Source organism: Ranitomeya imitator, chromosome 2 (assembly GCF_032444005.1).
Source record: "Ranitomeya imitator isolate aRanImi1 chromosome 2, aRanImi1.pri, whole genome shotgun sequence".
In the NCBI taxonomy this organism is placed as follows: domain Eukaryota; kingdom Metazoa; phylum Chordata; class Amphibia; order Anura; family Dendrobatidae; genus Ranitomeya; species Ranitomeya imitator.
This window is the reverse complement of record NC_091283.1, coordinates 419,553,255-419,578,931: the sequence shown is the minus strand read 5'-3', so window position 1 is coordinate 419,578,931 and position 25,677 is coordinate 419,553,255. Positions and strand designations below refer to the sequence as shown.

General features: G+C 46.9%; 1 protein-coding gene and 1 long non-coding RNA gene across 2 annotated transcripts in view; one reads left to right on the top strand and one right to left on the bottom strand.

The window, feature by feature from the left end:
- LOC138664260 (uncharacterized) overlaps window positions 1–22,128 on the bottom strand; it is a 268,604-nt gene extending 246,476 nt beyond the window's left edge. The window contains exon 1 of the long non-coding RNA XR_011318315.1: window positions 22,060–22,128. This is a non-coding gene — a long non-coding RNA (uncharacterized lncRNA). The remainder of the gene's footprint in view (window positions 1–22,059) is intronic.
- The window catches only part of LOC138664259 (cytochrome P450 2G1-like), a 357,037-nt gene that overhangs the window by 281,486 nt on the left and 49,874 nt on the right, over window positions 1–25,677 (top strand). The window contains exon 7 of the mRNA XM_069750800.1: window positions 12,869–13,056. Within this exon, the coding sequence (XP_069606901.1) occupies window positions 12,869–13,056 (188 nt within the window). The remainder of the gene's footprint in view (window positions 1–12,868; window positions 13,057–25,677) is intronic.

Here is a 25,677-nt window from a genome sequence, read left to right as displayed (position 1 = left end):
CTTGTCTGTTACCCTGATTTGCTCATTGTCGTCCTTTTCTGTTATGGCATTTGTGGATTCTGGCACTGCCCTGAACTTAATGGACTTAGAGTTTGCCAGGCGCTGTGGTTTTTGCTTGGAACCTTTGCAGAGTCCTATTCCCTTAAGGGGGATTGATGCTACGCCATTGGCCAAGAATAAACCTCAGTACTGGACACAGTTAACCATGTGCATGGCTCCAGCACATCAGGAAAATATTCGTTTTTTGGTGTTGCATAATTTGCATGATGTTGTTGTGCTGGGTTTTCCATGGTTACAGGTACATAATCCAGTGCTGGATTGGAGATCTATGTCTGTGACTGGTTGGGGTTGTCAGGGAATACATAGTGATATTCCTTTGATGTCCATTTCCTCGTCCCCTTCTTCTGAAGTTCCTGAGTTTTTGTCGGATTTCCAGGATGTATTTGATGAGCCCAAGTCCAGTTCCCTGCCTCCTCATAGGGACTGCGATTGTGCCATTAATTTGATTCCTGGCTGTAAGTTCCCTAAGGGCCGACTTTTTAATCTGTCTGTGCCAGAGCATGCCGCTATGCGGAGTTATATAAAGGAGTCCTTGGAGAAAGGGCATATTCGCCCGTCTTCGTCACCGTTGGGAGCGGGATTTTTTTTTGTTGCCAAGAAGGATGGCTCCTTGAGACCCTGTATAGATTATCGCCTTCTCAATAAGATCACTGTCAAATTCCAGTATCCGTTACCTTTGCTTTCTGATTTGTTTGCTCGGATTAAGGGTGCTAGTTGGTTTACTAAAATCGACTTCCGAGGGGCGTATAATCTTGTGCGTATTAAACAAGGTGATGAATGGAAAACAGCATTTAATACGCTTGAAGGCCATTTTGAATATCTTGTGATGCCATTCGGGCTCTCTAATGCTCCATCGGTATTTCAGTCCTTTATGCATGATATTTTCCGGAATTATCTGGATAAATTTATGATTGTGTATTTGGATGATATTTTGGTTTTCTCCGATGATTGGGAGTCTCATGTGAAGCAGGTTAGGATGGTGTTTCAGGTCCTTCGTACTAATGCGTTGTTTGTGAAGGGGTCTAAGTGCCTCTTTGGAGTTCAGAGGGTTTCTTTTTTGGGTTTCATTTTTCCTCCCTCGGCTATTGAAATGGACCCTGTTAAAGTCCAGGTCATTCATGATTGGACTCAACCTACATCTGTAAAGAGCCTTCAGAAATTTTTGGGCTTTGCCAATTTTTATCGTCGCTTTATTGCTAATTTTTCTAGTGTGGTGAAGCCTCTGACCGATTTGACGAGGAAGGGCGCTGATGTGGTGAATTGGTCCTCTGCGGCTGTTGAGGCCTTTCAGGAGCTTAAACGTCGTTTTACTTCTGCCCCTGTGTTGCGTCAGCCAGATGTTTCTCTCCCTTTTCAGGTTGAGGTTGATGCTTCTGAGATTGGGGCAGGGGCCGTTTTGTCTCAGAGAAATTCTGATGGCTCTTTGATGAAACCATGTGCTTTCTTCTCCAGAAAATTTTCGTCTTCTGAGCGTAATTATGATGTCGGCAATCGGGAGTTGTTGGCTATGAAGTGGGCATTTGAGGAGTGGCGACATTGGCTTGAGGGAGCCAAGCATCGCGTGGTGGTCTTGACTGATCACAAGAATCTGATTTACCTCGAGTCTGCTAAGCGGTTGAATCCTAGACAGGCTCGGTGGTCTTTGTTTTTCTCACGTTTTGATTTTGTGGTCTTGTATATTCCTGGATCTAAGAATGTGAAGGCTGATGCCTTTTCTAGGAGTTTTTTGCCTGATTCTCCGGGAGTTCTTGAGCCGGCTGGGATCCTCAAGGAGGGGGTGATTCTTTCTGCCATCTCCCCTGATTTACAGCGGGTACTTCAGGAGTTTCAGGCTGATAAACCTGACCGCTGTCCTGTGGGGGAAATTGTTTGTTCCTGATAGATGGACTAGTAGGGTAATTTCTGAGGTTCATTGTTCGGTGTTGGCTGGTCACCCTGGGATTTTCGGTACCAGAGATTTGGTGGCTAGGTCCTTTTGGTGGCCTTCCTTGTCGCGGGATATGCGTTCGTTTGCGCAGTCCTGTGGGACCTGTGCTCGGGCTAAGCCTTGGATTTTATTTCTGGTCTTCCTGTTTCTCAGAAGATGTCTGTCATCTGGGTGGTTTGTGACCGGTTTTCTAAGATGGTCCATTTGGTGCCGTTGCCTAAGTTGCCTTCCTCTTCTGATTTGGTTCCATTATTTTTTCAGAATGTGGTTCGTTTGCATGGTATTCCGGAGAATATTGTGTCTGACAGAGGTTCCCAGTTCGTTTCTAGGTTTTGGCGGTCCTTTTGTGCTAGAATGGGCATTGATTTGTCTTTTTCTTCTGCATCCTCAGACAAATGGCCAAACGGAGCGAACCAATCAGACCTTGGAGACCTATTTGAGATGCTTCGTGTCTGCTGATCAGGATGATTGGGTGACCTTTTTGCCGTTGGCCGAGTTTGCGCTTAATAATCGGGCTAGTTCAGCTACCTTGGTTTCGCCTTTTTTTTGTAACTTTGGTTTTCATCCTCGTTTTTCTTCAGGGCAGCTTGAGCCTTCTGACTGTCCTGGTGTGGATTCCGTGGTGGACAGGTTGCAGCACATTTGGACTCATGTGGTGGACAATTTGACGTTGTCTCAGGAGAAGGCTCAGCGTTTTGCTAACCGTCGTCGGTGTGTTGGTCCCCGGCTTCGTGTTGGAGATTTGATCTGGTTGTCTTCTCTGTTGTGAATTCTGTGGTCAAGCTCCCTCCTGTGGTCATGAGTGGTACTTCGGCTGGTTCTGTCTATGAGCTTCCTCTGGTGGATGTGAGTGGGGCTGCGGCTTCTGAGTTTCCTTCCTCAGGTGACGAGGTTAAGTCGTTAGGTGCTGCTCTATTTAACTCCACCTAGTTCTTTGTTCCTGGCCTCCAGTCAATGTTCCAGTATTGGTCTTGCTCTCTCCTGGATCGTTCTTGTGGCCTGTCTGCCCTGCATAAGCTAAGTTTTGCTTGTGTTACTTTTGTTTGCTATATTTTCTGTCCAGCTTGCTTTATTGGTTTTTCTTGATTGCTGGAAGCTCTGAGACGCAGAGGGAGCACCTCCGTACCGTCAGTTGGTGCGGAGGGTCTTTTTGCCCCCTCTGCGTGGTTGTTTGTAGGTTTTTGTGCTGACCGCAAAGCTATCTTTCCTATCCTCGGTCTATTCAGTAAGTCGGGCCTCACTTTGCTAAAATCAATTTCATCTCTGTGTTTGTATTTTCATCTTAACTCACAGTCATTATATGTGGGGGGCTGCCTTTTCCTTTGGGGAATTTCTCTGAGGCAAGGTAGGCTTATTTTTCTATCTTCAGGGCTAGCTAGTTTCTCAGGCTGTGCCTGAGGCGCCTAGGTCTGGTCAGGAGCGCTCCACGGCTACCTCTAGTGTGGTATGATAGGATTAGGGATTGCGGTCAGCAGAGTTCCCACGTCTCAGAGCTCGTCCTATGTTAGTAACTATCAGGTCACTTTGTGTGCTCTTAACCACTAGGTCCATTGTGGTTCTGAATCACCTGTTCATAACAGTACTGGAGGCCCAAAGTACTAATGCTTCTCAATAGAGGGAAAAGAGAAGTTCTGAGACCATTTTTTTTTCTCTGTACTGTGTTTTGTCTTTCTTTTCCCCTAGACATTTGGGTGGTTCAGGACACAGGTGTAGTGATGGACATTAAAGATCTGTCTTCTTGTGTGGATCATCTCACTGCAAGAGTACAAAATATTCAAGACTTTGTGGCTCAGAATTCTATGTTGGAACCAATAATTCCTATTCCTGATTTGTTTTCTGGAGATAGAGCTAAGTTTCTGAGCCTTAAGAATAATTGTAAACTGTTTCTGGCTTTGAAACCCCGCTCCTCTGGTGACCCAGTTCAACAAGTTAAGATCATTATTTCTTTATTACGTGGCGACCCTCAAGACTGGGCATTTTCCCTTGCGCCAGGAGATCCTGCATTATGTAATATTGATGCGTTTTTTCTGGTGCTCGGATTGCTGTATGATGAACCTAATTCAGTGGATCAGGCAGAGAAAAATTTGCTGGCTCTGTGTCAGGGTCAGGATGAGGTAGAGATATATTGTCAGAAGTTTAGGAAGTGGTCTGTGCTCACTCAATGGAATGAATGTGCGCTGGCAGCAATTTTCAGAAAAAGTCTCTCTGAAGCCCTTAAGGATGTCATGGTGGGATTTCCTATGCCTGCTGGTCTGAATGAGTCTATGTCCTTGGCCATTCAGATCGGTCGCCGCTTGCGTGAGCGTAAAACTGTGCACCATTTGGCGGTATTACCTAAGCTTAATCCTGAGCCTATGCAGTGCGATAGGACTTTGACCAGAGCTGAACGGCAAGAACACAGACGTCAGAATGGGCTGTGTTTTTACTGTGGTGATTCCACTCATGCTATCTCCGATTGTCCTAAGCGCACTAAGCGGTTCGCTAGGTCTGCCACCATTGGTACGGTACAGTCGAAATTTCTTTTGTCCGTTACTTTGATCTGCTCTTTGTCATCCTATTCTGTCATGGCATTTGTGGATTCAGGCGCTGCCCTGAATTTGATGGACTTGGAGTATGCTAGGCGCTGTGGGTTTTTCTTGGAGCCCTTGCAGTATCCTATTCCATTGAGAGGAATTGATGCTACGCCTTTGGCCAAGAATAAGCCTCAGTACTGGACCCAGCTGACCATGTGCATGGCTTCTGCGCATCAGGAGGATATTCGCTTTTTGGTGTTGCATAATCTGCATGATGTGGTCGTGTTGGGGTTGCCATGGCTACAAGTCCATAACCCAGTATTGGATTGGAAATCAATGTCTGTGTCCAGCTGGGGTTGTCAGGGGGTACATGGTGATGTTCCATTTCTGTCTATTTCATCATCCACCCCTTCTGAGGTCCCAGAGTTCTTGTCGGATTACCGGGATGTATTTGATGAGCCCAAGTCCAGTGCCCTACCTCCGCATAGGGATTGTGATTGTGCTATCGATTTGATTCCTGGTAGTAAGTTTCCTAAAGGTTGACTGTTTAATTTGTCTGTGCCTGAGCACGCCGCTATGCGGAGTTACGTAAAGGAATCCTTGGAGAAGGGTCATATTCGCCCGTCGTCGTCGCCATTGGGAGCAGGGTTCTTTTTTGTGGCCAAGAAGGATGGTTCGCTGAGACCTTGTATTGATTTCCGCCTTCTAAATAAAATCACGGTCAAATTTCAGTACCCCTTGCCGCTGCTGTCTGATTTGTTTGCTCGGATTAAGGGGGCTAGTTGGTTCACCAAGATAGATCTTCGTGGTGCGTATAATCTTGTGCGTATTAAACAGGGCGATGAATGGAAAACAGCATTTAATACGCCCGAGGGCCATTTTGAGTACCTGGTTATGCCATTCGGGCTTTCTAATGCCCCATCTGTGTTTCAGTCCTTTATGCATGACATCTTCCGAGAGTACCTGGATAAATTCCTGATTGTATACTTGGATGATATTTTGGTCTTCTCGGCTGATTGGGAATCTCATGTGAAGCAGGTCAGAATAGTGTTCCAGGTCCTGCGTGCAAATTCTTTGTTTGTGAAGGGGTCAAAGTGTCTCTTTGGAGTTCAGAAGGTTTCATTTTTGGGTTTCATTTTTTCCCCTTCTACTATCGAGATGGACCCTGTTAAAGTTCAGGCCATTTATGATTGGACTCAGCCGACATCTCTGAAGAGTCTGCAAAAGTTCCTGGGCTTTGCTAATTTTTATCGTCGCTTCATCAATAATTTTTCTAGTATTGCTAAACCGTTGACTGATTTAACCAAGAAGGGTGCTGATGTGGTCAATTGGTCTTCTGCTGCTGTGTAAGCTTTTCAAGAGTTGAAGCGTCGTTTTTCTTCTGCCCCTGTGTTGTGCCAACCAGATGTTTCGCTCCCGTTCCAGGTCGAGGTTGATGCTTCTGAGATTGGAGCAGGGGCTGTTTTGTCGCAAAGAAGTTCTGATGGCTCGGTGATGAAACCATGCGCTTTCTTTTCCAGGAAGTTTTCGCCTGCTGAGCGTAATTATGATGTTGGCAATCGAGAGTTGCTGGCCATGAAGTGGGCATTCAAGGAGTGGCGTCATTGGCTTGAAGGAGCTAAGCATCGCGTGGTGGTCTTGACTGTTCACAAGAACTTGACTTATCTCGAGTCTGCCAAACAGTTGAATCCTAGACAGGCTCGTTGGTCGCTGTTTTTCTCCCGTTTTGACTTTGTGGTTTCGTACCTTCCGGGCTCTAAAAATGTGAAGGCGGATGCCCTGTCTAGGAGTTTTGTGCCCGACTCTCCGGGTTTGTCTGAGCCGGCGGGTATTCTCAAAGAGGGGGTAATTTTGCCTGCCATCTCCCCTGATTTGCGGCGGGTGCTGCAAAAATTTCAGGCTAATAGACCTGACCGTTGCCCAGCGGAGAAACTTTTTGTCCCTGATAAATGGACGAGTAGAGTTATCTCTGAGGTTCATTGTTCGGTGTTGGCTGGTCATCCTGGAATCTTTGGTACCAGAGATTTGGTGGCTAGATCCTATTGGTGGCCGTCTCTGTCACGGGATGTGCGTTCGTTTGTGCAGTCCTGTGGGATTTGTGCTCGGGCTAAGCCCTGCTGTTCTCGTGCCAGTGGGTTGCTTTTGCCCTTGCCAGTCCCGAAGAGGCCATGGACACATATCTCTATGGATTTTATTTCGGATCTCCCCGTCTCTCAAAAAATTTCGGTATTTTGGGTTGTTTGTGATCGCTTCTCTAAGATTGTCCATTTGGTACCCTTGTCTAAATTGCCTTCCTCCTCTGATTTGGTGCCATTGTTCTTCCAGCATGTGGTTTGTTTACATGGCATTCCGGAGAACATCGTTTCTGACAGAGGTTCCCAGTTTGTTTCGAGGTTTTGGCGAGCCTTTTGTGCTAGGATGGGCATTGATTTGTCTTTTTCCTCGGCTTTCCATCCTCAGACTAATGGCCAGACTGAACGAACCAATCAGACCTTGGAAACATATCTGAGATATTTTGTTTCTGCCGATCAGGATGATTGGGTGTCCTTTTTGCCTTTGGCTGAGTTCGCCCTTAATAATCGGGCCAGCTCGGCTACTTTGGTTTCGCCGTTTTTCTGCAATTCTGGTTTCCATCCTCGTTTCTCTTCAGGGCAGGTTGAGTCTTCTGACTGTCCTGGTGTGGATACTGTGGTGGATAGGTTGCAGCAGATTTGGACTCATGTGGTGGACAATTTGACATTGTCTCAGGAGAAGGCTCAACATTTCACTAACCGCAGGCGCTGTGTGGGTCCCCAACTTCGTGTTGGGGATTTGGTTTGGTTGTTATCTCGTTATATTCCTATGAAAGTTTCCTCTCCTAAGTTTAAGCCTCATTTCATTGATCCGTATAGGATTTCTGAGGTTCTTAATCCTGTGTCTTTTCGTTTGACCCTTCCAGCTTCTTTTTCCATCCATAACGTATTCCATAGGTCATTGTTGCGGAGATACGTGGCACCTGTGGTTCCATCCGTTGATCCTCCTGCCCCGGTTTTGGTTGAGGGGGAGTTGGAGTATATAGTGGAGAAGATTTTGGATTCTCGTATTTCGAGACGGAAACTCCAGTACCTGGTTAAGTGGAAGGGTTATGGTCAGGAAGATAATTCCTGGGTCTTTGCCTCTGATGTTCATGCTGCCGATCTGGTTCGTGCCTTTCATTTGGCTCATCCTGGTCGGCCTGGGGGCTCTGGTGAGAGTTCAGTGACCCCTCCTCAAGGGGGGGGTACTGTTGTGAATTCTGTGGTCAAGCTCCCTCCTGTGGTCATGAGTGGTACTTCGGCTGGTTCTGTCTATGAGCTTCCTCTGGTGGATGTGAGTGGGGCTGCGGCTTCTGAGTTTCCTTCCTCAGGTGACGAGGTTAAGTCATTAGTTGCTGCTCTATTTAACTCCACCTAGTTTGTTCCTGGCCTCCAGTCAATGTTCCAGTATTGGTCTTGCTCTCTCCTGGATCTTTCTTGTGGCCTGTCTGCCCTGCATAAGCTAAGTTTTGCTTGTGTTACTTTTGTTTGCTATATTTTCTGTCCAGCTTGCTTTATTGGTTTTCTTGCTTGCTGGAAGCTCTGAGACGCAGAGGGAGCACCTCCGTACCGTTAGTCGGTGCGGAGGGTCTTTTTGCCCCCTCTGCGTGGTTGTTTGTAGGTTTTTGTGCTGACCGCAAAGCTATCTTTCCTATCATCGGTCTATTCAGTAAGTCGGGCCTCACTTTGCTAAAATCAATTTCATCTCTGTGTTTGTATTTTCATCTTAACTCACAGTCATTATATGTGGGGGGCTGCCTTTTCCTTTGGGGAATTTCTCTGAGGCAAGGTAGGCTTATTTTTCTATCTTCAGGGCTAGCTAGTTTCTCAGGCTGTGCCCGAGGCGCCTAGGTCTGGTCAGGAGCGCTCCACGGCTACCTCTAGTGTGGTATGATAGGATTAGGGATTGCGGTCAGCAGAGTTCCCACGTCTCAGAGCTCGTCCTATGTTAGTAACTATCAGGTCACTTTGTGTGCTCTTAACCACTAGGTCCATTGTGGTTCTGAATCACCTGTTCATAACACTTCTCGTCATGTTCCTATGAAGGTTTCTTCCCCTAAGTTCAAGCCTCGCTTTATTGGGCCTTATAAGATTTCTGAAATTATCAATCCAGTGTCTTTTCGTTTGGCCCTTCCAGCTTCCTTTTCCATTCATAATGTGTTCCATAGATCCTTGTTGCGGAGATATGTGGTACCTATGGTTCCCTCCGTTGATCCTCCTGCTCCGGTGTTGGTTGAGGGGGAATTGGAATATGTGGTAGAGAAGATTTTGGATTCTCGTTTTTCGAGGCGGAAGCTTCAGTATCTGGTCAAGTGGAAGGGTTATGGCCAGGAGGATAATTCTTGGGTTGTTGCCTCCGATGTTCATGCTCCCGATTTGGTTCATGCTTTCCATTTGGCTCATCCTGATCGGCCTGGGAGCTCTGGTGAGGGTTCGGTGACCCCTCCTCAAGGTAGGGGGTACTGTTGTGAGTTCCGTTCTGGAGCTCCCTCCTGTGGTTGCAAATGGTATTTTTGTGAGTTCTGCCCTTGGGCTCCCTCTGGTGGTTTCGAGTTGAACTGCTGCTCCGTTAGGTAGCTGTAGCAGTTGCCTTCACTATCGCCTTGCCTGGGTTTGTTATTTAAACCTGCTCTGGGCTTTAGTCCATGCCTGCTGTCAATGTTCTTGGTTGGATTTGATTCTTCCCTTGGATTTCTCATATGGCCAGTCCTTGTCTGCAAAAGATAAGTTTTGCTAGTTTTGTTTGTCCATTTGTTTGGACTCTATTGCTTTGCATTTTGTCTCTTTTGTCCAGCTTGTCACTATGTCTTCTTCAGGCTAGCTGGAAGCTCTGGGAAAGCAGATTTGCCCCTCCACACCGTGAGTCGGTGTGGAGTTCATTTTTGCAAACTCTGCGTGGATTTTGTAGTTTTTAATACTGACTGCACAGTATCCTTTGCTCTCTGTCTATCTAGTTTAGTATTGGCCTCCCTTTGCTGAATTCTCATTTCATTTCTGTGTTCGTCATTTCCCTCTCCTTTCACAGTCAATATTTGTGGGGGGCTGTCTTTCCTTTTGGGGGTTTCTCTGAGGCAAGATAGCTTTCCATTTCCTTCTTTAGGGGTAGTTATATCTTAGGCTGTGACGAGGTGTCTAGGGAGTGTCAGGAACATCCCACGGCTATTTCTATTTATGTTGTTAGGATTAGGGACTGCGGTCAGTAGAGATACCACCTTCTCAGAGCTCGTTCCATGTTGCGTTTTAGCCACCAGGTCATTTCAGTGTGGCTGTTATGGCTGGCAATCAGGCAACACAGCGTGCAGTAATCAGCGCACATACAGAGATCTGGCAATAACCAAAAACAATAGGACGAGCTCTGAGACGTGGAATCTCTGTAGACTGCAGTACCTGATCTATCCTCACACAACTATAAGCAGCAGTGGATTGCGCCTATCACTACCTATGCAACTCGGCACTGCCTGAGGAGCTGACTAGCCTGAAGATAGAAATACAAGCCTGACTTACCTCAGAGAAATACCCCAAAGGAATAGGCAGCCCCCCACATATAATGACTGTTAGCAAGATGAAAAGACAAACGTAGGAATGAAATAGATTCAGCAAAGTGAGGCCCGATATTCTAGACAGAGCGAGGATAGCAAAGAGAACTATGCAGTCTACAAAAAACCCTAAAACGAAAACCACGCAAAGGGGCAAAAGACCCACCGTGCCGAACTAACAGCACGGCGGTGCACCCCTTTGCTTCTCAGAGCTTCCAGCAAAAGTTAATAGCAAGCTGGACAGAAAAAACAGAAAACAAACTAGAAGCACTTATCTAGCAGAGCAGCAGGCCCAAGGAAAGATGCAGTAGCTCAGATCCAACACTGGAACATTGACAAGGAGCAAGGAAGACAGACTCAGGTGGAGCTAAATAGCAAGGCAGCCAACGAGCTCACCAAAACACCTGAGGGAGGAAGCCCAGAGACTGCAATACCACTTGTGACCACAGAAGTGAACTCAGCCACAGAATTCACAACATGTGGCCTCTTAACCACCAGGTCATAACAGGTAACGAGGTGATGCTGCTAATGCCCATCTTGACCAGGGGTCTGGAAGAGGGTAAAGCTGAAGAAGAGTGTGCGCTAAGAGCGGAACAAGACAGTCACCCGGTCGTGACAGATGTCCAAGAAGAGAGTGAGACCCCGCTTTTCAAGACCATAATAGACGTACCTGAAGACCTGAGAGAGGCATGTGCCAAGGAGTCTATGCATGAAGGGTTCAAGAAGGCTGTGGGGGCGTGTAAGGTAAGCTGGACCCCGGAAATAAGTCAGTTAATGATACTGTCCACAACTGATGTCACATCGAAGAGAGTAGCTACCCTGACTGACATGCACTGGAGATATGTGCACACAAAGTGGATGATCCAATTGAGGAATGAAGATGCTGTTAGACGGCTGGAGCATGTGAGAAAAGCTCGGAGTCTTCAGGAAACTATAATACAGGTACCCATATGTATGGTAAAAAGAGTCGTTGGAAGAAATGGTCAAGCCATGCAAGAAATGGTGGATAAATCTGGAGTCATGAGGTTGAGATTACCTGGTGTCCACGAAGTACAGTTGCCTCGGATAAAAGGTATGGTTCCCGTCTTCGTTGTGAGAACAGAGGAGAGTCTTGGCGAAATACGGACTCTGTTGGAATATCGTATGGTATATTTGAAGGAAATGGAGCAGCTAAGAGTTGAAGGACGGCGCCTTACAGGACTGCTGCATTCAATTGATGGAAAAGGGCTGCCACGTTTGACCCGAAATGTGGACAAGAAAGAGGGTGGAAGTACCCAGTCTAATGAAAGAAGTAGTGTCACCTCAGTTGACTCAGGGATGAGTGACATAGGTGGAAGACCTTGAAGTAAAAGTGGGTTGACCAAAAAGGGTCTGGTGACACAGACGGATGGTGACTCAAGAGTTGAAACCCAAGGCCTACGTGTTGACCGCTGGGGGCGGGGAAAACCTAACAAGGGTGTGATGATGAGGGATGCTCAAATCTGACTGAGACAGTTCTCTCGACTGGTAGGGCAAGATGACTTGCGTACCTGGTGTCAGAACCCCGGGTTTATGTCATGTGTCCACCCCAATAGGGTTGAACAAAGGGGGGAGGTATGTGGTGCAGTGACCCACGTTACAGTCAGGGGGCGCTGTGTGTGTGCTTCAAGATGCGCTTGGAGGCATAAATGTGATGAAACAGTGACTGGCAGAGTTGTGAATGGCCGATATGTGTCGCAGAGGGAGTCTGCGTGGTAAGTCTGGTGCAATGTTGTACCTGTAGTCCCTCAAGAGTTTGTATAGTTATAAAGGGAGACTTACTAGGCTAGTTATGTGAGATGGGCAAGACAAACTAGCCACACATCCACATTCCCACCCATGGGAGTGGTTAAAAGGTATATAATGTGACCAGGGTGTGGGTCACATTTTCCTGTGTTTGGATCTGAATGGTCCAAGTGCAAGGCCCTGGAAGCCTGTGTTGGAAATCCTGGGAATTCCTGAATAGCACATGGTTGGGTTTTGGCACGGAGTAGCCTGTGTGCTGTAGGTCCTAGACGGTCAGTGTTGGAGGCTCCTGGGAGTGGAGTAGTCCTGGAAGCACTGTGAGACCGTCGACCTGGACGGTCAGTGTTGGAGGCTCCTGGGAGTGGAGTCATCCTGGAAGCACTGTGAGACCGTCGACCTGGACGGTCCTGTTATGGACCTTGGACTGACGTGGAGTCAACCTGTGGAGCAGGAGCCCACTCTAGAGGTAACCCCTGGTGCGGGGAAAAGAACTGTGTGCGCTAACATAGGACAGTTGCTGAACTGTGCAGTCACCTGGTGACTGGAGAGATACCAGTGTGACCACTGAAGGATTTGTAAAGCCATATATGATGAACTAAAGGACTATGTGAGGTCTGTGATATGTAACATGGCCTACAGTGGTTTATGATGAGAGTATATTTAACCACATGGACTGTTTATCTGAAAAAAACGTGCCTGTCTATGATTATTCTGCTGCCAAGCGAGTGTCCCCCAAGACACGTAGTGGGTGAAACGCTACAATATATTATATATACTGTATATATCTATCTATCTATATATATATATATATATATATATATATATATATATACACATACACACATACACACACACACACACACACCTGGCCTCATAGTAATTTAGACTTTTAGGCTTCATTGCATGAACGGCATATTGCTTTGATCTAGGCATGCAACACTTTTGATGTTTAACATATATTATAGTTGCTGTGGAAATTTTACCAGAATGTTTCAATTTGTTGAAATTTAACAGAAAAGGTACAGAGGGAGATAGATATTGTGATCGGTCCGACCAGAATGCCTGGAATCTCTCACCGGACCCAGATGCCTTACACAAATGCAGTGGTGCATGAAATAATGAGATACGTAGACCTCGTTCCAATGGCTCTTCCTCACAAGGTTTCGGAAGATACAGTCTTCAGAGGTTTTATGATCCCTAAGGTAAGCAACTTTAGTCATTTTAGGCATACACCATGGCTTAATTTTTCTATAGAAAACTAATAAATGTGAATAGATAAACCTTAAAATTTGCAAATTGCATCATTTTCCATTTCCAGAAACCTGTATTTTACCTTTTCTGATCAGCTGAATCTGAAATTGTTTAAAACCCTCCTTAGTCAACAAATAATATGCCTACTGTATAATAATGTAAATCTCACAATTTACAGACTCATGGTGTGACCCGTGCAACCATACTAGGTCACTACGTTAACCTCCATAATTAGCAATATACAAACATTGGAGAATACTAGGAGTTTTTGATAAAAAATATACAAAAGCTTTATTTGGCACAGTACAAAAATCTAACATACACTGACAATGTAAATGGATGTGTTGTAACAAACACAACAAAAGGAAAGCACACAGCACAAAATAACATCATATCATAACTATTATCTGGTAGTAAGTGGGAGCGATCTCTTCACCTAGATCTCTCAGATCAATAGATCCCTCTTTTTAGGTTAAATCCAGGCCCCTTTCCTTATGACCAATCATTAACTACCATCTGGGAATAAGTCCCCATGGAAATGAATTCCCCTGTATGTCCACCACTTTCTACAGTATTATATCAGTAAAAAAGTGAAAAAGTATCCAGTAGAGTTGAGCGCCTCGTACTTTTTTAGGATCGTTTCGGGTTTCGCAAAACCCGACTTTCTCAAAAGTCGGGTCGGGTGAAATCGGCCACTTATTGTGAAAAGTCGGGGGTCGTCCGAAACACGAAACCCAATGCAAGTCAATGGGGAATCAAAGTCGGCAGTGAGTGGAGGACACGAAAACACCTACAGTGCCCATTTTAATGCCAAAAACATCAATTCGTATTACTGAAGCTTGTCAATCTTAATTTACTTTATAATAATAGTTAGGCATTGAAAACAGGGGCTCATTTGGCTAAAGTTGTGGGGGGGTAGGGCTGGCTCAAGATTTTCGTGGGCCCGGGAAACGCGGAATACATCACGAAGGTGGAGAAGGGAGAGGTAAGTATTTCAACTTTGCAAGTGCTGCGATCTTGAGCAAGCAGGGGGGTCCCACTAGTTGGCACTGGCACAGGGCCCCTCATAGTACGGCGGTGTGTTTGACGGCGGGAGGTGCCTCCCACTGCCAGAGACACTTTTGCGTACTATGAAGAGCCTTGTGCCAGTGCCAACGAGTATGCCCCCCTCACCTGATGAAGGAACCTGCACTTTCATCTGCACCTTCCTCTTTGTCCCCGTGTAAGGTGGTATAGTATGCGGGAAGGGGAACCTGACTTTCAGCAGGGTCAGATTCTAGCTGTGTAGAGTGCAAAGGGAATGTTGTGGTCTGGGTCAATGTACCAGCAGACTCATCTAGCAGTGGCTGGCCAATGGGCAGGATGAGGAGGAAACCCAGATATAGGCCCAAATAAGAAAGTAGGCTAAATGCAGTTCAAAGTTGCTAACAGGACTAAACTGGCGGCATTGCTTTGTTCAGCGGAGGACAACTGTAATGAGGAGCAGACACAGTTACTAGGCCCAAGTAAGTAAGTAGGCTAAATGCAGTTCAAAATTGGTAACAGGAGTACACAGGCGGCATTGCTTTGTTCAGTGGAGGACAACTGTAATAAGTGGCTGACACAGCTAGTGGGCCAAAATAATAAAGTGTGCTAAATGTCAGCCAAAAAAATGTTCCTAAATAAACTGGTGGCATAGCTAGGTACAGGGGTGGGCTCCTCTGCTGAGTAGCAGACAGTGGTAGTTGGCGCAAAGTATTAACTGGTCTAAATGGAGGCCAGGGCCCCTGTATATTTTTACTATCATCTATTATTTCAACAAATTTGTATTGTCAGTGCCATTGAAGGATTTAACAGCACAGACTACACAGTGGTGGAGCAGGGAGAGGTAAGTTTTGCAAGTGGTAGAGCACTGTTCGAGCTGGGGGGAACACTCTCTCGTGGGCAGCGGTACTGGCACAGAGCCCCTCAAATTATGACGGTGTGACGTTGGTTGTGCACTACCACCATCAGAGAGACTTCATTGTACTATGAGGGACCCTGTGCCAGTGCCGTCGCCCAAGAGTGGGCACACCCACCTGTCCCGGCAACCGGCACTCGCACGGGTGCTTGCGCCAAGTGGTGACCACGGCCCTGTGAGGGGAGTCGGCCCATTTAGGGAGATATAAAAATGGCCTGTGGTGGACATTCAGCAGCTGCAAATGGTTGAATTGGAGCAGGCAGTAAGAGGAGGCCAAAAGCAAGACATTTTTCAGGCAAGCTACGTGTCAGCAGGGGAAGGTGGGGCAAAATAATTTGAAATCCATGATTGGTTCATTTTAATGAAGGTTAGATCATCAACATTTTGGGTAGCCAGACGTGTCCTTTTTTCAGTCAGTATTGAACCAGCAGCACTGAAGACTCTTTCTGATAGCACACTAGCAGCTGGGCAAGCGAGCTCCTGTAATGCATATTCTGCCAATTCAGGCCAGGTGTCTATTTTAGATGCCCAGTAATCAAAGGGGAATGACCTGTGAGGGAGAACATCGATAAGGGAGGAAAAATAGTTGGTAACCATACTGGACAAATGCTGTCTCCTGTCACTTTGAATTGATGCAGCAGTACCTGTCGTGTCTGCAGTCATTGCGAAATCACTCCACAACCTGGTCATAAAACCCCTCTGTCCAACGCCACTTCGGATTTGTGCACCTCTAACACCTCTGCCATGTTGCCCCCTACAGCTCTTGCAGCGTTGGACTGGAGCACCTTGGGCCCACCAGAGAAAATCATTCTTGGGGCCCACTACGTAGCTACATAGAAATAGATACAAGACCACCAATTGTGCGGTAAAAAGCGCTAATATCAGGGTATAATATAAGGTAGTTCACGTCTTAATAATGTAGCAAGGGTTGGGGTAGCCCCCTCACAGAATATAATGTAGCCCCCTCATAAAATATAATGCGGTCCCCTCTCATAGAATATAATGCAGCACCCCACAAAATATAATGCAACCCCCTCAGGTATGAGACAGTCCCCACCACAGAATATAATGCAGCCCCCCATAGAGTATACTGTAACCCCTCATATAGTATAATGTAGCAACCCATAATATAATGTAGTACCCTGAGTATAATGCAGTCCCCCCGCAGAATATAATGTAGCCCCCCAGGGCCGTATTTAGAGTTTCTGCTGCCCTAGGCACTTTTAGTGCTGCCTCCCCCTTTGGTGAGTATGACACTATCGGCAGTGACTTTGGCAAGAATCACTGATTTGAAAGTCGCCTTTTGCAGCAGATCTGGCAGTTTTTCTGCATCGGCTGCGTAACAGATCACTAACAGCAACACTGCATTCGGCCTCGTTCATTCCCTATGGGATTTGCGGCACTTGTCGTGATCTGGCAAATGCGGTACCATACCTCCCAACTTTTGAAGAAGGGAAGGAGGTATAAAGTTTGCAGCGCGCGTAGAGCGCCCTGGCAAATTTTAGGCCACACCTCTGACTACACCCATTTCACAACTAGTCACACCCATATCCACGTCCCAACCACAGCCATTTAGCACTGCTGATCACACTGTTTTATATACAATAATTATAAGCAAAACAAAATATGCCACACACAATACCCACACATGATGTTCAATACTGTATAACGGCCACCACACATGATACTCCATACTGTATAATGGCCACACACAGTTCTCCATACTGTATAATGGCCACACATGATGCTCAATACTGTATAATGGCCACACATGATGCTCCATAGTGTATAATGGCCACACATGATGCTCCATAATGTATAATGGCCACACAGTGCTCCATACTGTATAATGGCCACACATAGCGCTCCATACTGTATAATGGCCACACATAGTGCTCCATACTGTATAACGGCCACAAACAGTTCTCCATACTGTATAATGATCCCACATGATGCTCAATACTGTATAATGGCCACAAATGATGCTCCATAGTGTATAATGGCCACACATGATGCTCCATAATGTATAATGGCCACACACAGTGCTCCATACTGTATTATGGACACACATAGTGCTCCATACTGTATAATGGCCACACATAGTGCTCCATACTGTATAACGGCCACACACAGTTCTCCATACTGTATAATGATCCCACATGGTGCTCAATACTGTATAATGGCCACAAATGATGCACCATACTGTATAACGACCACACTTGATGCTCCATACTGTATAACGGCCACACATGATGCTGAATACTGTATAATGGCCACACACAGTTCTCCATACTGTATAATGATCCCACATGATGCTCAATACTGTATAATGACCCCCTTCCTGTATGCATGGCTCATATCCCCCCTCCTATATGCATGGCTCATATTCCTCCTCCTGTATGCATGGCTCATATTCCCCCTCTTGTATGCATGGCTCATATCCCTGTTGTGAATTCTGTTGTCGGGCTCCCTCCTGTGGTCATGAATGGTATTTCGGCTGGTTCTGTCCATGGACTTCCTCTGGTGGGTGTTTCTGAGTTTCCTTCCACAGGTGACGAGGTTAATTCGTTAGCTGGCTGCTCTATTTAACTCCACTTAGATCTTTGCTCCATGCCACCTGTCAATGTTCCAGTATTGGTCTAGTTCTCTCCTGGATCGTTCTTGTGACCTGTCTTCCCAGCAGAAGCTAAGTTCCAGCTTGTATTTCTTTGGTTTGCTATTTTTCTGTCCAGCTTGCTATATTTATTGTTGTCTTGCTTGCTGGAAGCTCTGGGACGCAGAGGGAGCGCCTCCGCACCGTGAGTCGGTGCGGAGGGTCTTTTTTGCACCCTCTGCGTGGTCTTTTTGTAGGTTTTTGTGCTGACCGCAAAGTAACCTTTCCTATCCTCGGTCTGTTCAGTAAGTCGGGCCTCACTTTGGGGAATTTCTCTGAGGCAAGGTAGGCTTTATTTTTCTATCTTCAGGGCTAGCTAGTTCCTTAGGCTGTGCCGAGTTGCATAGGGAGCGTTAGGCGCAATCCACGGCTATTTCTAGTGTGTTTGATAGGATTAGGGATTGCAGTCAGCAGAGTTCCCACGTCCCAGAGCTCATCCTTTATTATCAGTAACTATCAGGTCATTCCGTGTGCTCTTAACCACCAGGTCCATTATTGTCCTGACCACCAGGTCATAACATATCCCCCCCCTGAATGCATGGCTCATATCCCCCCCCTGAATGCATGGCTCATATTCCCCCTTGTATGCATGGCTCATATTCCCCCTCTTGTATGCATGGCTCATATCCCCCCCTGAGTGCATGGCTCATTTCCCCCCCCTGAATGCATGGCTCATATTCCCCCCCCGAATGCATGGCTCATATTCCCACCGCCTGTATGCATGGCTTATCTCTCCACCACCACCCCCACTCCCGCTCCTGACCTGCTCCCATCTTGCATGGCGCGGCGGCTTATGTCCTCCTTCATCCCCCCGTCCCCAGTCCCTCCGTCCCTCATACTCACCTGACCCGTCCCTCATACTCACCTGACAGGTCCCACACACCGCGCGGCCGTGCCGACATCCCTCTGGCTCTGTCCCGACTCCCGGCGCAGCACCTTCTTCCTGCGTGAGCAGTCATGTGATACCGCTCATTAAGGTCATGAATATGCACATATTTATGACCTTAATGAGAAGTATCACGTGACCGCTCATTCAGGAGAAGCTGCAGACGCCGAGACCAGGCATCGCTGGAGCAGGGTGAGTATCGTCTTCAAGGAGGGTGGGAGGGAGGCGGGGGGGCCCTGGAGCGGGGGGGGCCCACAAAGCAGGTGTCAGCGCCTGGGCCCACCGGAGAATCCTCCGGTTCTCTGGTAGGCCAGTCCGAGCCTGAGCTCGTGTGAGAACCATCACCGCCTCTGTGTGCTGGGAATGCCGGAACCAAACGGTCTACAAGAGTTACTTGTTTGGTAGCCAATATTTGCTCATGGTTCTCATGTGGCATGATACTTTGTAATTTGCCTTTGTGTCGTGGATCCAGGAGGCAGGCCAACCAGTAATCATCATCGGTCATTATTTTGATAATGCGAGGGTCCTTTTTAGGATACGCAAGGCATACTCTGCCATGAGGGCTAATGTTCCAGGTGTCAATTCACTGCTTGAACACCTAAACAGCAATGCCCTCACGGCCAACAGGGGGCATACCTCTAAGCCAAACCAAATAAACCTAGAAAAGTCGCACCAGACACTCAGATAAACCCTAGATCCAACACGGGTCATATAGGGAGAGGTAATAAACCATAAGTCTGGGCATATCAAAATAGAGGTACAGACGAAGAATATCTATATATATAATTGTCTAAGGGTTTTTCCGTCTGTCTGTCTGTCTGTCTGTCCTGGAAATCCCACGTCTCTGATTGCCTGGCGGCCTCGACCAATCAGAGACCGGCACAGCATCGACGTAGAAATCCCGCGTCTCTGATTGGTCGAGGCCGCCAGGCCTCGACCAATCAGCAACGGGCACAGTGACGATGATGTCATAAAGGACGTAGACATCCCGCGTCTGATTGGTCGAGGCCGCCAGGCCTCGACCAATCAGCAACGGGCACAGCGACGATGATGTCATAAAGGACGTAGACATCTCACGTTTCTGATTCAGCGACGGGCACAGTATCGACGTAGATGTCATAATGGTTGCCATGGCGACAATGATGTCATAAAGGTTGCCTAGACCAATCAGCGACGGGCACAGTCTGCCGCGAATTCTGGAATCATCATTGTCCATATACTAAGGGGACATGCATATTCTAGAATACCCGATGCGTTAGAATCGGGCCACCATCTAGTATAAACATAATCTTTATTAAAGTATCAAATATACAAAAAATTATTATAGAAAATAACAGTACAAGGACAAAATAGGTAGCGGGGAAAAGCAGCTAAAAGAGAGCATGTACAAGATGACAAAATACAATGCTGAAGACAACATGAAAAGAAAATTGAGCACCCTGCGCTGACTGCAGACTAGAGGATACTGAATCATGCACTGGGAAGATATTCCCAAATGTGCACTGAAACAATGAATGACACCGCTGCTAAGATCCCCTAAAGGTGTATTGGGTAACAGAGGATACGCAACAAAATCAATGTAACATAATAGCATATATAAAAAGTGTGCTCAAATTAGTATAACGTTACCTTGGGACATGGTTGCGGTAAATACCAAGGTACTGCAGGCAGGGAGGGAAGCTTCAACTCGCGTTTCACCTGAATGGCTTTGTCAGGAGGCGTGGCCGTTAAAACTACAGGCTGGGGTATATGTAGGAAGGTAAGGCGCCAATGAACCAATCGGCGCACAGCTCAGGATGATGCAGAAACCCGCAGACAGCTGGGCAAGCCGCGCGCCACAGGACATGGGCGGGAGGACAAACGTTATCTCCGCCCATCCCCATGGCAACGCGGCCAGCCCACAACGCCACCCGGGGAACCACAGCGCATACCTGATGTGTGCTCCGGCCAAAGACAGCTGGGAGGGAGGGAACAGCGCCGAATAAATGCATGGTAAGTAGATGGGATAGGATCGAATAGTGATCCGAACCGCCGCTGATTATAAGACATATAAACCCGCAAAGTAAATGAAAACAGCGGCAAATAGCAGCACGTAAGTGGGGCAGCACAAAGATCACGCCTACCCATAGAAAAATATCACTAGTTAAAAAAGGCACTGCCAAAGAGAATATATTTAGCGCTTGCATAGTGCATCACGCCAAAAGGGAGAAAGCAGACAATCGAAAATATAACAAATATAGCAAAGAATAAAGCTGCAAATATGGACTAAGCATCAGGGTCTCTGCATGAGGTATAAATAGAGAAAAAGATAATTCGAGTAATAATAAAGAAACTGTCGATGGGTCTATTACTACCGACGTCTTCCGTAAGAGTACATCTACTAACGCGCACTTCCACTTCTCTTCATCACACCCACCCAAACTGAAGAGTTCCATTCCAGTGGGTCAATTCTTGCGGATGCATCACATCTGCTCTGATGATGGCGCATTTCACAAACAGGCAGCAGATCTTACGCGGCGTTTTAAAATGCGAGGAAACAAATATGCAGACATTAATAGGGGCTATTCTCGTGCCTTACACCTAGACAGACCCTCTCTGCTAGCAGGTCGGCCTAAAAAACCTCCTAAGAATGCCGACTCAGCACCTTCATTACAAAATGTAATGCAAACTGGTCGGTTATCAATGATATCTTTAGAAAACATTGGCCGATCCTGCTCGCAGACAGGGATCTGTCTAGTCAGATTACTCCCCATCCACTTATTACATGGCGTAGATCCCGTACACTAGGAGATGTGTTGTGCGACAGCCATTATGTACCCCCGAAGGGCAACCCCTTCGGCATTTGCCAGAAGGGTCCCCCTTGGGGCTGTTTTTCCTGTGGGAATTGTTCTGCCTGTAAATATATCTGCAGAACGAAAGAATTTTCGAACTCTGTTGGGGACAAAACCTATAGGATAGTCCATCACATAACCTGCAATACAGAGGCCATTGTCTATTATGCTCAGTGTCCCTGTAAGCGGATCTATATCGGCATGACCACAAGAGCGTTCAAAGTCCGGGTTCAGGAACACATCAGGGACATTCATAATTCGGTTAAGTGTCTCGAGCCGGCCCTTTTGAAATCCATACCAAGGCATTTCTTTAAGGTCCATAATAGCAGCCCGAAAGGCCTCTACTTCCGTGGAATTGATCGTGTCTACATGGGGATCAGGGGCGGTAACACCAAACAGAGACTCCTCCAAAAAGAGACACGTTGGATGGTTACATTGAACATTCTCTAACCGTTTGGCCTTAATGAGGCCATCAGCTTCAAGTCTTTTTTGTAATTTTGAGCTTTCTTTTAATTTAACCTTTTCAGGCTTGGGTTATTTTATCATAAATTATTTATTTTTTCATTCCCTTTTTTCACCTTTGTTTATTGTCTGTTTTTGTTTTGCTTTGTTACTTTTATGTTTTTATCTTGATTTAGATCTTACCTTATTCGTCTTTTCATCCTGCTTATTGGGAGGCATCCATGGAGAAGATTTTCACGCTTCATCCTTTTCGGATCCTTGTTTCGCTTCCATCTATGGGGTTCAACGAATTGAAATTATTTAGGAGCACCTTCTCTTCTTCTTTGCCGCATCAATTTGGACTTTACTGCGATAAATTATAAGTGATACTGCAGTGACAGTGATCCTCAGCAATTAATACGATTATATGCCTGTGGTTTTTCTATACATGGGTTCTATTTTTGTTACTTGTACAGTCTATCTGCAGCAGTATTCTCTGCCAGTAGTAGCAGCCTGTGTTATAATTGTACATGCTTTATATTTTTATCTGTGCCGTATCCTTGCTGTGACTTGCATGAGGATCTCTGCATTTGTGGGCTTTTGTCCTGATTGGGACTCAACTCAGTTTCTGAATCAGGACATCTTTTCTCCATATTTATCTTTTTCCTGGTATTTTTTGGTTTAATAAATTATGAACTAGATCTTGTGTTCGTTATTATTACTCGAATTATCTTTTTCTCTATTTATACCTCATGCAGAGACCCTGATGCTTAGTCCATATTTGCGGCTTTATTCTTTGCTATATTTGTTATATTTTCGATTGTCTGCTTTCTCCCTTTTGGCGTGATGCACTATGCAAGCGCTAAATATATTCTCTTTGGCAGTGCCTTTTTTAACTAGTGATATTTTTCTATGGGTAGGCGTGATCTTTGTGCTGCCCCACTTATGTGCTGCTATTTGCCGCTGTTTTCATTTACTTTGCGGGTTTATATGTCTATCCTATCCCATCTACTTACTATGCATTTATTCGGCGCTGTTCCCTCCCTCCCAGCTGTCTTTGGCCTGAGCGCACATCAGGTATGCGCTGTGGTTCCCCGGCTGGCGTTGTGGGCTGGCCGCGTTGCCATGGGGATGGGCGGAGATGACGTTTGTCCTCCCGCCCATGTCCTGTGGCGCGCGGCTTGCCCAGCTGTCTGCGGGTTTCTGCATCATCCTGAGCTGTGCGCCGATTGGTTCATTGGCGCCTTACCTTCCTACATATACCCCAGCCTGTAGTTTTAACGGCCACGCCTCCTGACGAAGCCATTCAGGTGAAACGCGCGTTGAGGCTTCCCTCCCTGCCTGCAGTGACATGACAGTATTTACCGCAACCATGTCCCAAGGTAACGTTATACTAATTTGAGCACACTTTTCATATATGCTATTATGTTGCCTTGATTTTGTTGCGTATCCTCTGTTACCCAGTGCACCTTTAGGGAATCTTAGCAGCGGTGTCATTCATTGTTTCAGTGCACATTTGGGAATATCTTCCCAGTGCATGATTCAGTATCCTCTGGTCTGCAGTCAGCGCAGGGTGCTCAATTTTCTTTTCATGTTGTCTTCAGCATTGTATTTTGTCATCTTGTACATGCTCTCTTTTAGTTGCTTTTCCCCGCTACCTGTTTTGTCCTTGTACTGTTATTTTCTAAAATAATTTTTTGTATATTTGATACTTTAATAAAGATTATGTTTATATATACTTCGTCTGTACCTCTATTTTGATATGCCCAGACTTATGGTTTATTACCTCTCCCTATATGACCCGTGTTGGATCTAGGGTTTATCTGAGTGTCTGGTGCGACTTTTCTAGGTTTATTTAGTCAATTCACTGCTTGTCCTGGGCTGAGGAGCACTTTCTTGCAAATCAACATCACTTGTGGCCCGCAAAAACCCTGTACCTGACCTTGCAACGCCACCAGTTTCTATTGCTGCCTGAGAAGCATCCTCCTCCCATAAATATTCATCCCCATCATCCTCCTCCTCTTTGTCCGCCACCTCGCCCAGGAGACTTCCCTGACCAGACAATGGCTGACTGTCATCAAGGCTTCCCTCCTCCTTGGCTGCAGACGCCTGCTCCTTGATGTGCGTCAAACTTTGTATCAGCAGACGCATTAGTGGGATGCTCATGCTTATGATGGCATCGTCTGCACTTACAAACCGTGTGCATTCCTCAAAACACTGAAGGATTTGACAGAGGTCTTGGAGCTTCGACCACTGCACACAGACAACTCCATGTCTGCCATCCAACTGCCTGCCCATGTATGTGTATCCTCCCTCAAATAAATAACAGCACTCCTCTGTTCGCACAGCCTCTGAAGCATGTGCAGTGTGTAGTTCCGCCTTGTTGCAACATCAATTATTAGGCGGTGCTGGGGAAGATTCAGCGATCGCTGATGGTTCTGCATACGGCTGGAGTGTACGGGCGACCGGCGGATGTGCGAGCAAAGTCTTCGCACCTTCAGGAGCAGGGCTGGTAACTCAGGATAATTTTTCAGGAAGCACTGCACCACCAGGTTCAAGGTGTGAGCCAGGCAAGGTATGTGTTTAAGTTCTGAAAGGGCTATGGCAGCCATAAAATTCCTTCTGTTATCACTGACTACCTTGCCTGCCTCAAGATGTACACTGCCCAGCCATGACTGCATTTCTTGCTGCAAGTACTTGGCCAGTACTTCCACGGTGTGTCTGTTGTCGCCCAAACACTTCATTTGTAGCACAGCCTGCTGACGCTTACCACTAGATGTTCGATAATGGGACACCTCGTGTGCAACACTGGCAGCTGCGGATAGAGTGGTCGTGCGACTGCGCTCTGTGGACGACCTTTCACTTCTGGAGGAGGAGGAGGAGGAGTGGTGAACGCCTACAGCAAACTGTTTCCTAGACCGTGGGATAGGCAGGACTGTCCCACTATGACTGTCCCCTGTGGACCCTGCATGCACCACATTAACTTAGTGCGTCGTGATGGACACGTAACGTCCCTGGCCATGCCTGCTGGTCCATGCATCTGTTGTGAGGTGCACCTTTCTACTGACTGATTTCTTTGACATGCTGGTGGAGGGCTGGGATGGCTTTTCTCGCAAAGAAGTGTCGACTGGGTAGGTCGTAGCGTGGGACTGCGTGTCACGCCCGCACATACTTACCCATCTTCTTCCATCCCTCGGCGCACTCACGATCCTGTCCCTCGCCACTCTGCATCTTCTTTCGCTGGCTCTCGGCGTCCAGCGTCTTTGCGCATGCGCGGTCACGTCTCCTCCGGCGCTGAGCCCTCTGGGAGGTCGCGACCCGATAGCTCCGCCCCAACATGGCGGCGCCCATCGGCTATTTCTTCCCGGCGTCTTCCCAGGTAAGACGCCTTTGCTTTGTAGGTGCTCTGTCTTCGTTCAGCGTTCCTACGTCCTAGGCTCCCCAGTATTAGTGTCTCTTCCCCGCTTGGTGCTTTCTGTGTCTCTATTCTATGTTCCTTCCGTGCCCTGCCTAGTTCCTGTGTTCCAGCTGTGTCCAGCCTAGTTCCGTGCTCCTGCCGTGTTCTGCCAAGTTCCGTCTTCCTGCCGTGTCCTGCCAAGTCCTGTGTTCCTGCTGTGTCCTGCCAAGTTCCGTGTTCCTGCCGTGTCCTGCCAAGTTCCGTGTTCCTGCCGTGTCCTGCCAAGTTCCGTCTTCCTGCCGTGTCCTGCCAAGTCCTGTGTTCCTGCTGTGTCCTGCCTAGTTCCGTGTTCCTGCCGTGTCCTGCCAAGTCCTGTGTTCCTGCTGTGTCCTGCCAAGTTCCGTGTTCCTGCCGTGTCCTGCCAA